This window comes from Antennarius striatus, chromosome 23 (genome assembly GCF_040054535.1).
Source record: "Antennarius striatus isolate MH-2024 chromosome 23, ASM4005453v1, whole genome shotgun sequence".
NCBI classification, from domain to species: domain Eukaryota; kingdom Metazoa; phylum Chordata; class Actinopteri; order Lophiiformes; family Antennariidae; genus Antennarius; species Antennarius striatus.
Genome location: NC_090798.1, coordinates 8,982,197 through 8,998,805, shown reverse-complemented (window position 1 = coordinate 8,998,805; position 16,609 = coordinate 8,982,197). Strand labels below are relative to the sequence as shown.

The window sequence follows — 16,609 nt, the reverse complement described above, 5'->3', positions numbered from 1 at the left end:
CAGACCTTGTATGGAGACATTGAGAGTGTACTTAAGGTTAACGGTGGCTTAAGCGTGTCTTTTAAATTCCAGAGAGGTGTGAGACAAGGATGCCCCCTCTCAGAGATGCTCTACTCTCTGGCCCTGGGGCCTTTTCTAAACCAGCTGAGAGCAGGTCTCCCTGGTTTTAATATTCCCAGTCTTATTGATGGTTTTAAAATTTCTGCATATGCTGATGTTATTGTTACGATTAAAATCAGAAAGATTAGGAGGTCTTAGAACAAAATGCACGGAGTTTTAGTGAGATCTTCTCCGCAAAAGTCAACTGGGGTAAGAGCGAGGCTCTAATGGTGGGAGTTGAGCTGGAGGAGATAAGGGTCCCAGATAGACTCCAATGGAAAAAAAATCGGTTTAAATACCTTGGAGTTTATCTGGGAGACCAAAACGTTGTACAAAAAAACTGGAAACTTTAAAAAAAAAAAAAAAGGTGTAGGCTTAATAGCTGGAAGTGGATTTTAACGAAACTGTCTTTTAGAGGTTGTGTTTTAATTATTAACAACCTGGTCGCGTCAATGTTGTGGCACCAGCTGTCCTGCATTGACTCCCCAACAACATTGCTAGCAAAAATCCAGGCAGCAATGGGAGGGAGCTGTTTCTGGCATGTCCAGCTGGGAGGAGACCTCGGGGCAGACCCAGGACCAGGTAGAGGGATTATATCTCAACACTGGCCTGGGAAAACCTTGGGATCCCCCAGTTAGAGCTGGTTGATGTGGCCGGGGAAAGGGAAGTTTGGGGCTCCCTGTTAAAGCTGCTGCCCCTGCGACCCGACTACGGCTAATGCATAATGCTCACGACTTCACCTCATTCATTGCGGATTTTTGGTAGGCAATCAAGTGATACTGTAATTCTATTGGCTGACGGCATCTGGAAGTGCGCTACATTCTGTAAGTTTTGGACTTCTGTGACACACAAAAGTGCTTTAAGCCGCCTATAAGAGTGTGGGAAAAGGTAATACAAATAGAAGATGGTTTAATATCAGTATGGGGAGGTTTCATAAAGGTTTAAATTACCGTAAATAATAATATAAATAGTTTGTTGTTCTATCACAGAATTCGTTAATCGCGTGTGGTTCCTGGAATGCATTTACCTGCGAGGAATGAGGGTGCACTGTATTCCTCATAATAATCAACAGTAATTCTTTATTGATCATTTTTAAAAGACAGAAAACGTACAGGCTCCCGGTACAAAAGAGCTGAGCTAGTGGGGCCCCGACATGTGGTGGCCCCGCCTCTAGTTTAGCATCAGCGCTGCATTAGTATTAGCAGCTTATCAGCATTAGTGCCCGCTGTTCCGATTGACCCAACCCCCCCCGACCCGCCCCCCCCTGGGGTGGGTGTGCAAAACTCGGAGCTGCTCGCTGATACTGTCTCTTTAAATTTACCCAGGAGCCCCTTACGGAGCCCCAGGGGCCCCTAGTCCGGCTCCCCACCCTGAAGACAAGTAAGATCCTTAAAATACATGAGGCTACGGTAGGCCCGTTCTGACGCACTGGTTCGCGGGGCGGATAGTTCTAATTTCCACGGGAATACATGATTGTGTGATTCTTTGAAAAGTTAACTTGGCTCCTGGTCGGAGCGCGTGGGGACATCGCTCAGGCGCGAGCCTCAGCGATGATTACTGAGCGTCTGCCAGATGCCCGTCGAGTGGCGCTGAGCCGTGGGGTCCTGTTACTGTTGTAATACACTGCCGGAGTGACATGTCCCACTTTCACGCCGCAGTACAGTAAAGGCAGGAAGGACGCTAGCCACTAGTGGAGCCGCAGCCGGGCCAGTGATGGAAGAGAAGGAGACTGGCGAGAACGAACCAGTCGACCTCCGGTGCGCGGAGCCGCCAGAGCTGCTCTCATTAATAATAAGCGGGGAGGAGGAAGCGACGCAGGAGGAGAGGGACGTGGGAGGTAAAGAAAATCACCGTTACTGATTCACTGTTGGTCTGCCTGGCTGTCAGAGCCATTGTCAGCAAACCAGTGTGTCAGGGACAATGCCACGGAGCGGCGTGGTCCCTGCGTAGATGTGGCTCCTATAAACAAAGGCTCAACAGTACACAGGCGGGCGACACGGGCGCACGGCCGCCCCCTAGCGGACAGCGGCGGTAGCAGCCGGAGTACACGGTAATGCGGGTTTTCACATACAGAAGCGAATTGAGGTGATTCGGATCGCGAGGATCCGTTCACACCAGGAGCAAAGACGAAATAAAACCAAATTTATACAGGATGCTAAGAAATACTATTATTAATTGATAATATATTTAATTCGTCATCCAGAAGCATTCGACTGTAGTGGCCTCAGATGGAGACATTTCCACACGCAGGGATCCTGCTTGTTCCACTGTTTGAGGATAGGGACCGAAAACTGAGGCAAGCGCAGTTTTTATAGTTAGAGATTTTGAAATTAAATTGAGCCTTATGAAAGATTTCTACTCATGAGCACGTGTGAGAGGGGAAAAAATAAATTTCATGGTTATTTTAAGGTGTGGGTTTTGGTCTTTTTGTATGTCAGCCTCACTAGACGATCACCTGTAAGAGATTACTTGAACGCAGGATTGAAAAAGTCAGTGTAGAAATATTTGAAGTAAGGCATTCTGTGTGAAATGGTAACTTGACTGAAATAGATCTTTTTTATTCTCTCTACAATCCAAGCAGTCTCTGTAGACTCCCATATGAAATGTGTATTTAGCTTGATGTGTATAATTTCAAAAGACAATGGTCACAACCTGGCTCCATAATCCTATTTTGCTGCTTTGTCACAGGATGCAAGTGTCTTACTTGTATGACTTCAGTAATAGTACTAATTAAATGCATATTTTGGTTTGTTGAAAGGGTGACTTCATACCAGTGCTTGGTATGTGGTAAGTCAACAGACTCTCTCTTTGGAATTTCATTATGCAAACCTAGTCTGGAAATTCAAAATGAAGCTTGCTTTTTATTTCAGAAAAAAATTCTATTTTAATTTCAGTGCCAATAAGAAACTAATACATTGATGTATTTTTTTATTCATGGGGGATAACAAGAATTTATGTTTGACATAATTTTTTGAGGAGCTTTTCATTTTAGCAGCACGCAGCACAGCAAGGCGGTTCCGGGTTTGAGTCCCACTCTGTGTGGAGTTTGCATGTTCTCCCCGAGTTTGCGTGGGTTCTCTCCGTGTTCTCCAGCTTCCTCCCACCTCCAAAAACGGATGTGGAAAATTAATGAACCAATACCTTTTCTGGACAGTTTTGTTTTAAACTGTTGTAAGCCCCTTTAAACATTATGGACAACATGAGTTTAATCCATTCCTTGACTGAACCAGTATGTCAAACATTTCCCCATTTAAAATAACCGAAATCGTTTTAATCTGTTCCAGCCTTGGAAAAAAGCCCCAAACCCCCTAAATTCTGACAATTTTTTTCCTCAACCAATAGACATGCAGACTTTTCTTGTTGAACTGTTTCCTCTGCTTCCTATCAGATGATGGCGGACTTGCTAACAGCCACGGTCATGAGGCGTCCGAGCCAGGGATGGTTGCGCTCGTCAAGTCTCCAGGTACGACTTACTGGAGCATCACGGAGAGCCCAGACCTCCCGCTGCTCCTCTCCCCGGCTCCTGGGCCTTCTGGACGTAAAGCTCGAGTCCAGAGGGCCTCACGTCCGGGCTTGAGCCGGATCCCGGGCCGCGACCACCGCCGCTACTACCACGAGTACTGGCGCAGCGAGTACCTGATGGACTTCGATCCCCAGCGGCACGGAATGATATGTATGGTGTGTGGCAGCTCACTGGCCACCCTGAAACTCAGCACCATCAAGAGACACATTAGACAGAAGCATCCCGACTCCCTGCTGTGGAGCACCGCTGACAAGGAGATCATTCGCTCAGGGTGGGAGAGCCACCTGGGTCTGGGGGGAGGTCAAAGGTCGTATGGCATCGATGATGGACACTTACGGTTAGAGGAGCAACTAGAGGCGGACAAACAGGGTGCCGGTGGGTAGAACACTCCTGTGTGTTTGTGTGTCTCTGTGTGTGTCTGTGTGTGTGTGTGTGTGTGTGTGACAATAATGTAATGAATTGGATATGATGTGTTTGGGTCCTTAATGTGTTGCATCACATCAAAATGACAAACATGACAAACGCTAGTAGATGCATCCAGAGCCCAAATCAAACCGGATAAAAGAGGGAGTTAATAGAATATAAAACTAAATAATTAAAGGTAACACAATATTTTGACTTATTGCACGGGTTCACTCCCTAGTACAGCAGTTGCATCCTAGGAGTAACATTCTGGATTTGAATCCCCCTTTTCCACACTGAGGGGTTTCCTGTTCTTACGGCGGCTTTTCACTGTGGAACTGTAAATTTGAGTATGAAATGTTATTTGTCTCTTGTGTATTTTATGTTTGATGTTCTGGTGACCTGTTTAGTGCAGAATTAGCACTCCAGCTAACATTATCGATTTCTTACATGCAGTTAGAACTGAAACGGCTTCTGGTTTGTGGGTAAAGACAGAGCAGAGCTGTGAGATAAATTCACCTTCATTGTAAAGTCAGTTCCACAAGTGACCAGTGATAATGATAATTAAATAATAATTAAATTATTAGAACAGTCTCCCAAATATTTGTTTTGCATTCTTCATTGGCAATATATATAAAAAATGATAAAGAACTTCCACCCATTTTGAATGCCTTGCATTTTATTTTCTATAATTCATACTGCTGTACTGCCTGTTGTACTGCCTGTGTTGTCCTTCCTGTGTTGTCCTGCCTATGTTGTCCTGCCTGTGATGTACTGCCTGTTGTACTGTCTGTGTTGTACTGCCTGTTTACCGTGGGTCAGAGAAGACTGCAATTTCATCTGTGCTGTATGTCGTGCATATATGGTACACTTGACAATAAAGCTGACTTTGACTTTGACTTTGATACAGCGGATCCCCTCTACATCATGACAACCCAGGAGCTTGAACAACCATGTCTGTCTCCCCACTCTGAGGAGGTTGAGGCCCCCCACCCTGAAGAGCAGCACCATGACCTTCCTGGGCCCTCAGCCCAGACCCTTGAACGCTACCTGAACGACTCGCTGCATGCCTGGTTCCGACAGGAGTTCCTCATGGAGTATGAGTCTGAGGCCGGCCGGCTGCTGTGCATGGTGTGTGGGGGGGAACTGCCCTCCCTTCATCTGGACCACATCAAGAGCCACGTGTTGGACACCCACCCTGATTCCCTGGTTTACAGCTCTGAGGAGAAGCACTGCATACTACAGACCTGGGCTCAAACTCACGGTGAGGACAGGCAGAAACAACACTGTATACTCCAAGTGCGGTCAGTATGATAGAAAACAAAGTTCACACTTCATGTTAGGTAAATTTTCATGCTAATCCAGATTGTTGTTTCCATGGTAATAACTCAGACAAAGCAAACCAACATAAGAGAAAGACTGAAAAATTTGCATTTAAGTCAGTTCTAAGCCTGCTGGAGAGGAAATGTCTTCCTACCAGCAGATGGCAGTATTCTTTATTTTGCAGTCCACCGGGCAAAGCAAGTTGGTCTTCAGTTAATTTACTCCAGAAGAACATGTCATTCTGAAAATATTAATTTCAATGATCACAGTAAATAAACGTGTTCCATCCTTATTTTAGTACAGTAGAGCCTCGAGATATGAGTTTAATCTGTTCCATGCCTCAACCCATAAGTCAAACAACATTTAAAATAACTAAAATAATTTTAATCCGTTCCAGTGTTGTAAAAAACGCATAGAATTAATCATGTATAAATAAATAAAGTAAACAATGATAAAGAATGAAAAGAAACGCAAAAGTCAGGAGAACACACGAGCTATGTCTTTACTCCACCAAACGAGAACGATATCTGGTCTCAGCTGATGATGTATCCATCCACCAACTAGTGATGGTGTCTTGAAGCACTACTGGTATGTCGAATTTTTGCTCATATGTCTACCAAAAATTTGGACAGAGCGACGGCTCACATCTTAAATGACCTGTATGTGGAGCTGCTCGTATGTCGAGGTTCTACTTAGCTCCACCACCAATCCAGGAAGCTCAGATGCCAGCAAAGCAACCACCAGTGGTGTGTTATCTAATGGTAAACTACACCTTCATCACCCATTTAAATATTTTAAATGAATATTCTTGATATTTTTCTACTATTACCAGGGACAGTGCCTTCATGGGTCAGTTGCTTTCAGAAGCAATTTTTTGTTTATATTCTAATCCGTGTCACATGTGATTCTTTGCTTCATAACAGATGAGCCTGAAAACTTAATCAAATCAGAGCCCGACACACAAAAAGATGGCATTAACCTCTTTGCTCAGGGTATGGTGGCCATCCAGCTCAACACTGTCTCACCCCCAGAGGGCGGTGGCACTTTAACTCAGGACAATTATCTTATCAGTGAAGATGGAGGTGTTGGAGCTCCACAAGAGGGACCCCAGCCCCAACGCCAGCACCGGAAGAGGAGGCTGTGTGGTGGAGACCCTTGGCGGCTTCGCCTGGACTATTTAGTGGCCTATGGGCCTCAGGGCAGGAGCACTGTCTGCATGGTGTGTTCTCAGGTTCTGCTGGAATCTAAGGTTAGCGCCTTCCGCCGCCACATCCAAGAATATCACCCGGAGACCATGACCCTGAGCAGACAAGAAAGGGAAGCCATGGCTGCTGCCTGGACCAAAGATTACTCTACTGATGGTGCACATATGCAAGATGGTGAGATATTTTTAACCAGTCTTTGTGTGGTTTCTCCTGTATACAGTAACCCTGCAGTGCTGGGGCAAAGTAAGTCATTAGAGCCTCAAGGACACACGAGTCATTTAGAGATGAGTATGAAACTACTAGAGGAATAGTACTGAACCTGGTAAAGTAGTTTTACAATGTTAAAAACTCGAATGAGCTAAAACAGAAATAACCCGCATGTCATTGTGTCATCATAGTTACGGCGGTTTGGGCTCAAATAGAAATCTTCACTTGTAACCATTCTTTGGTGTTCTGTATTCTGGGAGTGAAAAGAATGAAAATATTTTAAATACAGTATTTTCTGCACTATAAGGTGCACTGGATTTTAAGGCGCACCTTTAATGAATTGTTTATTTTATAATTTATTTCACATACAAGGCGCACCGGATTATAAGGCGCATATAATAAAAATAAAATATATCAAAAAATGTAGCGGCCGTAGTTGCACTATCCGTCCACTAGATGAAGCATTCATGACTGTGAGTACCTTTAATCAACTGTGAACGGCCACTATTTTTATGTCAATGAGGCCATTCTGAAGCCCCGTCCACACGATGACGGAACTTTTTGAAAACGCAACGTTTTTGTTGTGTTTACGCCTTCCGTCCACACGACAACGCAGATGCCCGGAACGAAAACGCAACTTTTTGAAAACGCTGGCCAAGGTGGATTTTTTTGAAAACGCTGGGTCTGCATTGTCGTGTGGAAGGTGTATCCACAACTTTTTTTATCCGGGGGGCGTGTCCCTGGGATCAAAACCGCTGTGACGTCATGCATGTGACCCGAATCTACATGTACAAACGAAGCTAAAACCGGCTATTTTCTGATGTGTAACAGCTCCACATCGAAGATGCGTTGATAAAAATGCTTTGCACTTAAATATTTGTTCATCTGTTTCTTTATTTATGTGTCATAAAGTCTATATATGTATTTATTTATTCATTCATTCATTCACGTTCCTCGCCAAAGACGCCGACGCCAGTTCTGGGTCAGACCGGGATGCGCTGTCTGCTGGTGGGAGAACTCTGTGATGGAGATTCTCCTCTAAGAGGAACACTGTGAATTTCCGCATGTCCGGGTCCTCTCTCCTGTCGTTCTCCGAGTTGTTCTGCTTATACACGTGTTGATAAATGCACTGATGCGTGTACGTGTGGACGGAGATTTTTTTGAAAACGCTGTCGTATGGACGCGAATCGTTTTCGATGCGTTTTCAAAAAGTTGCGTTTTCAAAAAATTCCAGCTTCGTGTGGACAGGGCCTGAGCCTTATCAAGGAAACCTGATCACTTGATCACCATCTTGGAAAGAAGTCAACACGCATGTTTTTTTTTCTCAGCTGCTGAGATTTACTGATACGACAAAATACTGTAGTACAAAATTATCTAAAAGCACACTAAAATTAGATTTTATTTCTATAGTGCCAAATCCGAACAGAAGTTATTTCATGGATCTTTCCAAATAGTGCTGGTCTAAAGAAGTTTCTCAAGCCTATTTACAGAAAGCCAACAGAATTATCCAGGCGCAAGCAGTGGAGAGAAGAGCAGAGCCGATTCTCAGCTCTCAGTGATGTGTGGTGAGGTTACAGAGGTGAGGCACCGACATAAAAGTCAGTTCTATGAGCTAGACAAAGTGGTGTATTTGCCACTCTGTCTGGCAAAATATGCCATATTAAAAAACCTGACATTAAAAACTGGTAAAATTCATTACGAGTGGACCACTCAGTTCGAACTGGGCGGATTATTTCTTGATCTGAAGTTCGAAGCAGATATTAAACTCCGACTTTCGTCTTCGTTTATTAATTAAATATTGTTTCAATTGATCGGTAGTCCAGTCGGAGGTGAGGTGCAGCTATTTGCTGCTGCACCTGAACAATTTTTGTAACCAGTTTTTAATGCTAATTTACTGGCAAATGTGACGCTGGTGTACTCATAGAACTGACTTTAACGTCGGTGTCTCACCGACGTGAATCTCACTGCATGTTGCTGCCAGACAGAATACACAAGCCTAAAATACGTCACTCAAACTTTATTAATAGAATTGTTGAAAATTCCCTATGTTTTGCTACGTTATCGTAGCCATGTACCGGTGCTCTCCGCAGACTGCTCTGCCGTCAGACAGCAGGTCAGTGAGAACCGGCACTTGGGCGACGCCCCTTGACTACCGTTTTAAGGGGGCGTAGTGTGTCATGACTGCCGGCCAGACTGCCGGCTTTTTTTCAGCAATATTGTTTTTAACCCATATTAATATTAATATTAATCCATATAAAAGGCGCAAGAGGACACAAGCCAGTGTCTTATTGTGCCGGTCCCAAGCCCGGATAAATACAGAGGGTTGCGTCAGGAAGGGCATCCGGCGTAAAACTTTTGCCAAATCAAAGATGCGAATCAAAGCTATGACTTCCATACCGAATCGGTCGAGGCCCGGGTTAACAACGACCGCCATCGGCGCTGTTGACCTACAGGGCGCCGGTGGAAATTGGATTACTGTTGGTTGAAGAAGGAGAGGAGGAAAGTGCGTTCGCACGAAGAAAGAGAAGAGGAACACCAAGAGTATAGGACTGAGAGTAGGGACGTTGAATGTTGGAACTATGACAGGAAAAGGTAGAGAGTTGGTTGACATGATGCAGAGGAGGAAGGTAGACATACTGTGTGTCCAGGAGACCAGGTGGAAAGGTAGCAAGGCTAGAAGTTTAGGAGCAGGGTTCAAGTTGTTCTATCATGGTGTAGATGGGAAGAGAAATGGAGTAGGAGTTATCTTGAAGGAGGAGTTTGTTAGGAATGTCCTGGAGGTAAAAAGAGTGTCAGAAAGAGTGATGAGTCTGAAGCTAGAAATAGAAGGTGTGATGTTCAATGTTGTTAGCGGGTATGCTCCACAGGTAAGATGTGAGCTGGAGGAGAAGGAGAAATTCTGGTCGGACCTTGATGAAGTGATGCAGAGCATGCCTAGAAGTGAGAGAGTTGTCATTGGAGCAGACTTCAATGGACATGTTGGTGCAGGAAACAGAGGTGATGAGGAGGTGATGGGCAGGTTTGGTATCCAGGAGAGGAACGCAGAAGGACAGATGGTAGTTGACTTTGCAAAAAGGATGGAAATGGCTGTAGTGAATACTTTCTTCCAGAAGAGGCAGGAACATAGAGTGACCTATAAGAGTGGCGGTAGGAGCACACAGGTAGACTACATCTTGTGTAGACGGTGTAACCTGAAAGAGATCAGTGACTGCAAAGTAGTGGTAGGTGAGAGTGTAGCCAAACAGCATAGGATGGTGGTGTGTAGGATGACTCTGGTGGTGAGGAAGATGAAGAGGGCAAAGGCAGAGCAGAAGACAAAATGGTGGAAGCTGAAAAAGGAAGAGTGTTGCATGACTTTTAGGAAGGAGTTAGGACAGGCTCTGGGTGGTCAGGAGGTGCTTCCAGATGACTGGACAACTACAGCTAATGTGATCAGGGAGACAGGTAGGAGAGTACTTGGTGTGTCATCTGGAAGGAAAGTAGATAAGGAGACTTGGTGGTGGAATGAGGAGGTACAGGAGTGTATACAGAGAAAGAGGTTAGCCAAGAGGAAGTGGGACACTGAGAGGACTGAGGAGAGTAGACAGGAGTACAGGGAGATGCAGCGTAAGGTGAAGGTAGAGGTAGCAAAGGCCAAACAAGAAGCTTATGATGACTTGTACGCTAGGTTGGACAGTAAGGAGGGAGAGACTGATCTATACCGGTTGGCAAGACAGAGAGACAGAGATGGGAAGGATGTGCAGCAGGTTAGGGTGATTAAGGATAGGGATGGAAGTCTATTGACAGGTGCCAGTAGTGTGATGGGAAGATGGAAAGAGTACTTTGAAGAGTTGATGAACGTGGAAAATGAGAGGGAACAAAGACTAGAAGAGGTGACTGTTGTGGACCAGGATGTAGCAAAGATTAGTCAGGATGAAGTGAGGAGGGCATTGAAGAGAATGAAGAGTGGAAAGGCAGTCGGTCCTGATGATATACCTGTAGAGGTATGGAAGTGTCTAGGAGAGGTGGCGGTAGAGTTTCTGACTGGGTTGTTCAACAGGATCTTAGATAGTGAGAAGATGCCTGAGGAATGGAGGAGAAGTGTGCTGGTGCCCATTTTTAAGAACAAGGGAGATGTACAGAGTTGTGGCAACTACAGAGGAATAAAGCTGATGAGTCATACAATGAAGTTATGGGAGAGAGTAGTGGAAGCTAGACTAAGGGCAGAAGTGAACATTTGTGAGCAGCAGTATGGTTTCATGCCAAAAAAGAGTACTACAGATGCAGTATTTGCTTTGAGGATGTTGATAGAGAAGTACAGAGAAGGCCAGAGGGAGCTGCATTGTGTTTTTGTAGATCTGGAGAAAGCTTATGACAGGGTGCCCAGAGAGGAACTGTGGTATTGTATGAGGAAGTCTAGAGTGGCAGAGAAGTATGTTAGAACGGTGCAGGACATGTATAAAGACTGTAAGACAGTGGTGAGGTGTGCTGTAGGTGTGACAGAGGAGTTCAAGGTGGAGGTGGGACTGCATCAGGGATCAGCTCTGAGCCCCTTCTTGTTTGCCATGGTGATGGACAGGCTGACAGACGAGGTTAGACAGGAATCTCCATGGACTATGATGTTTGCAGATGACATTGTGATCTGTAGTGAGAGCAGGGAACAGGTGGAGGAGAAGCTAGAGAAGTGGAGGTTTGTTCCGGAAAGGAGAGGAATGAAGGTTAGCCGCAGTAAGACAGAGTACATGTGTGTGAATGAGAGGAACCCAAGTGGAAGAGTGAGGCTAGAGGGAGAAGAGATCAAGAAGGTGGAGGATTTTAAGTACTTAGGGTCAACAGTCCAGAGCAATGGAGAGTGTGGAAAAGAGGTGAAGAAGCGTGTCCAGGCAGGATGGAACGGGTGGAGAAAAGTGTCAGGTGTGATGTGTGATAGAAGAGTTTCAGCTAAAATGAAGGGAAAGGTGTACAAAACTGTGGTGAGACCAGCGATGTTGTTTGGTCTAGAGACAGTGTCACTGAAGAAAAGACAGGAGACAGAGCTGGAGGTAGCAGAGATGAAGATGCTGAGGTTCTCTCTGGGTGTGACCAGGAAGGATAGGATCAGGAATGAGTACATCAGAGGGACAGCACATGTTAGAGGTCTTGGAGATAAAGTCAGAGAGGCCAGACTGAGATGGTTTGGACATGTCCAGAGGAGAGATAGTGAATATATTGGTAGAAGGATGCTGAGTTTTGAACTGCCAGGCAGGAGGCCTAGAGGAAGACCAAAGAGGAGGTTTATGGATGTAATGCGGGAAGACATGAAGGTAGTTGGTGTGAGAGAAGAGGATTCAAAGGACAGGGCTAGATGGAGGAAATTGATTCGCTGTGGCGACCCCTGAAGGGAAAAGCCGAAAGGAAAAGAAGAAGAAGAATCCATATAAAAGGCGGATTATAAGGCGCACTGCAGGTTTATGAGAAAATTCTAGGCTTTTAGGCCTAGGCCTTATAGTGCGGAAAATACTGTACCTTTATGTGATAAAACAATTTATTTGATTATTTGGACAGTCTCCCAACTCCCCAAACTTAAATTTTTAACAGGGCTCAAAATTTATGCGCCCACATTTTAATCAGTGCGACTATTAGATATATTTGGGAGCACCGGTGCGACTAGGGAAAAAAATCTGGTGCGCCTTTTTTTTCCTCTTCTCTCTCGCTGTTTCTCTCTCTCCATAGAGCAGGGGTTGCCAAATGGCAGACCATGGTTCTGTCCGGATCCGTGACCACTCCATGATAAATTCATGAGAGTAGATTTTCTTGGCGCATTTTTACTTGCAGTTCGCTTCTACAGACGGTGGCCGCTGTTCCTCCAGTTAATCCGGTAATAGCGCCACTCAATTCAGCCAATCAGATCGTTTGTCTACCCTGCTCTGTCAGTGGACCAGGAAGTGAGACAGCTCGCTACCGCTGTGAGTTTACCGCTACAGTGGAGCACAGAAGAAGGGAGACAGCATAGATCCAAACAAAGGGAGGTTAACGAGGAAAACCGCTGGCTAACAATGAGTGGACGAAATTTATGTTTATTCCTCCGTCAGGCAGTTCAAAACCATTTTACCTCATATGGTCTGAACACATAGCATGAATTAAAAGTGGTAACATTAAGCGCCACTATGAAACAAAGCACAGATCTTTTGCGCAGAATTATCCCCTGTAGTCCGAGCTGAGGCTAAAATGACAGAGAAAAATGCAAACGAATGTTCACTAAAGGCATGGTGGAGTTTGAGGCAACATAAAACATCTTTTAGTGATGTTTTAAAATACAAGACAATCCAATAATAACCAAAATGGTTCAGTCCAGGTACCGGGCTGTCAGGCCAGCCCGGTACCTGTGCCTCGGTTTGCCCCTGACCCGGTGGTGGACCAACACAGCATCCTCAAGTGAGCGTCTCTCATCCAGTTTTGTGTGGATGTGGGGAAAACGCGTAGGCTGCACTCGCGAACGCACTACCGCGACTGTTTGATGTGGACACGTGAGTGTGGACCTGTCGAAGAATGTGCGCAAAACAGTCTGAGCGGGACCTGCCAGGACACAATGAGATCGCAGCTGCGGTTGCTCTCCTGGGCGAGGGAGAGAGGCGCGCGGAACGGAGATGGACGGAGTGGTCTCTATCAATCCGTCACTGCCTTGCTTTTGGGTAGGTGCTCCTAAAGTCTTTGCTGGTGCTACTAACTTCTAAATTTGGGAGCACCAGTGCTACCAAGAAAAAAAGTTAATTTCGAGCCCTGATTAACTACCAGTGCTTTGCACCAGTTGATGATAGGTGGACTTTCTCAGAGTGACATCATTTTCGCTCTCCAGAGAGCTGTGACATACACAGACTTTGTTGCATTGTAAGCTCCTGCAGCTTCATCGTCTTCCTCTGATTCTTCATCCTCTGTTCCATAACTGGATCAGTCGTCATGACGCTAAATTCTACAATTGAAGCCTGATTTTCATTGACAAGCTCCACCAGACTGTCCCCCAGCTCTCCCTGTTGAAAAATGAGGACCATAAATGTCAATGGCAGCCAGATGTTTGTATAGGTTCTCAATTATCTAGGTCACAGTTATCAAAAGCTGTTCAAATCAAACCACTGGACTTTTAAGAAATTTTCTTGAAGACATTTCATCTCTCATCCAAGATGTGAAGTGTCACATGCTAATGACACCATTAGCAATCAACGGCTCGGTGAAACTGGCATTTCAACAACCCACTTTGACATCCCCTGGCAATCTTAAAGAGATCTCTTAAAGTCCAGTGGATTGCAAATACCCCAATGTTTAGCTGAAGATGAGGGCTGAAAAGGAAATACAGTGCGTTCTGGCGCATTTGCGCATTAACACTTGCGACTTCATGTCATGGCGGTTTTTTGGTAGGCAGTCACGTGACACCGTACGTGCATTCTATTTGCATCCGGAAGTGTGCTACATTCGTGAGTCTTGGACTTCTGGAAGTGCTTTTAACAGTCGATAAGAGTGTGGGAAAAGGTTATACAGATAGAAGGTGGTTTAATATCAGTATGGAGAGGGTTCATAAACGTTTACATTACTGTAACTAATAAGATAAATAGTTTGCCGCTATATTGCGGAATTCGTTTTTCGCATGTGGTTCCTGGAATGCGTTAGCAAGGGTGCACTGTACATGCAAACATAAATTGGAAAGCAACTTGTGGTACAAGAGAGGCAGTAGTTCTTGATGAGGTTGATTCATGTTAACTCCAGCATCACCTTCTCTGTCATACACTTATTCTAGCAGAAGTCAACCTGAGCAGTGCTGAAGTCCTGAATATCATTGGAGAGACAGTGGACGTCAGGTCACCCAGTAAAACAGTGAAGACAGAAGAGACTAAAGGTAAAGTGAAGGATGGCAAAGCTGCAGCCGCAGCCTCTCGTCACAGCCATTACCCCGGGAAGGACCAGAGAAGGAACTATCAGGTCCGCTGGCGGACAGAGTACCTGATGGACTATGACTGCCGCAGACACGGGCTCATCTGCATGGTATGTGGGGCCACTCTGGCCACGCTGAAGGTCAGCACCATCAAGAGGCACATCCAGCAGGTCCACCCCCACTCTCTGGGCTACACCTCAGACGAGAAGAAACAGGCGCTTCTGAGCTACAACCAGAGCACGCTCCACTACATCCACTCTGATGACTGCTTTTCCTCCCAGGACCACGGACATGTTGAATTGGCCCCTACCCCGGTCCACTTTGGCACGTAGAATGGGCTTCCTTCTATTGTTCCTACCAGAGCGCCTCTCAAAAAACAGCTCTCTACCTTTTTTGTTGTTGTTATTCAAGGGAAATTCTTGCATTTTTTCTGACAATGCTTTATTAATCGATTTAGGACCAAACCATTTTCTGAAAGGAAATGCCAAAACGAAACAAATGAACAAAACATGGGCAAATACCTGCCAACTTGTTGTTGCTGTAAGTTATGCAAAAGTGATGTTGCCATATCGATCAGCTAGTATTCCACTTCTGTATGACGTAGATCTACACCAATGTGACAGGTATTTGTCCGTGTTTGGTTTAATTTCTTTAGGCTATTCTTGTAAAGCTCTTGTTTACACAGCTAATGTTTCATACAAATGCTTATAAATGGGTGTTTATCTTGTACAGAGAGGGTACCTGAAGTTTAAGTGAACTAAGGTTCCTTAAAACAGTCATTAAAAACCACAATCCCAGTTCTTGCTTGAGTAAAATAGAAGGGCGGTCCTTGGAACTAAGTTCCTGGAACCAAAATGCTTGTTTGGTCTGAAAGCAGAGACCATTCCAGTCTTTACTGTCAATTGCTATTATGACCGCAATGTTTTAAAATGAGAAAGACCTAACACATACAGAAATTTCCCCTCATCTTAGACGACGTTTTAACTACTAACTAGCACCACAAATGGTAATAGACAATCATCAATCTGACTGAATAGTGAATTTGCCAGTCAAGGCTTCATGAACCTGTTACGGCTTATGTGTAGAACGTTGGTGCCACTGGGCAACTGTAAACTACAAAAGTGCTCTGGTGTATTTGGGACACAGAGCTGCAGACTTCATGAACCAATAAGTATAGGCTGTGCTGCACCACTAATTTCATACCCCTAAACCCCTACCCCCAAACCTTAACCCCTAAACATAAACCTATCACTAACCCAAACTAATCAACCCTATCCCCTGACCCCTAAACAAAACCCTAACCCCCCCTACCTAACCCTTCCTCTACCTTTGACACTAACACTAATCCTAACCGTACCTCTAATCCTGACCTTGACCCTAACCCAAAACCCTAACCCCAAACCCTTAAACATAAGCTTTACCCCTACCTCCTTACTCAAACCCTAGCCCTAACCCCTCACCCTGACCCCTGGCCCTACACCGAACTTGTAGCCTAAACCTTAACCCCTAACCCCACCATAGCATAAAATGCCCCTCAGCAGACACGTGGATGCTCCCAGTTTCACAAAATCTACCTCCCAGTAGAGGAAACAAATCACGTCACAAGTCTGACTTTGACTGTCCTTAGGATTTCATGAAAAGGATAAAATTGTTTGTGTTGTACATTTGGACAACACACAAATACATAATTTATTTTTACCATGATTGATTTGATGATGATGATGCTCACTGTGTGGGAATTCTAAGTGTCAAGTTGCTCCTGTTCCCATGAACTTCAACATTTGAGGAATAATAGTCACAAAATAAGGTTTTAAGACAAATTTCCACCTTCCTGCAACCTCACCAGAAATGTTAGATTATTGTTTATGTCAACATTTGATCTAAATCTGTTTGCAGTGAAACATTTTAATACCCTGATTGGTTATGTTTTGATGAAGTTTGGTAGTAGTTGTCAGTAGTTGTCAGAGC

At 44.9% G+C, this 16,609-nt stretch overlaps 1 protein-coding gene across 3 annotated transcripts; it reads left to right on the top strand.

Moving 5' to 3' along the window:
- The first annotated feature begins 1,463 nt into the window (after window positions 1-1,463).
- Window positions 1,464-15,918, top strand: zfta (zinc finger translocation associated). Of its 3 annotated transcripts, none has more exons than XM_068308215.1 (5): window positions 1,464-1,936; window positions 3,488-3,997; window positions 4,935-5,288; window positions 6,271-6,726; window positions 14,510-15,918. In XM_068308215.1, exons 1-5 carry the CDS (start codon window positions 1,813-1,815, stop codon window positions 14,971-14,973), a joined length of 1,908 nt encoding a protein of 635 aa, XP_068164316.1. In that variant the 5' UTR covers window positions 1,464-1,812; the 3' UTR covers window positions 14,974-15,918. The 3 variants fall into 3 exon arrangements, with proteins under 3 accessions (XP_068164316.1, XP_068164315.1, XP_068164317.1); XM_068308214.1 differs by having other exon boundaries at window positions 14,507-15,918; XM_068308216.1 differs by lacking the exon at window positions 1,464-1,936 and adding an exon at window positions 2,075-2,149 and having other exon boundaries at window positions 14,507-15,918.
- The last annotated feature ends 691 nt before the right edge of the window (window positions 15,919-16,609 follow it).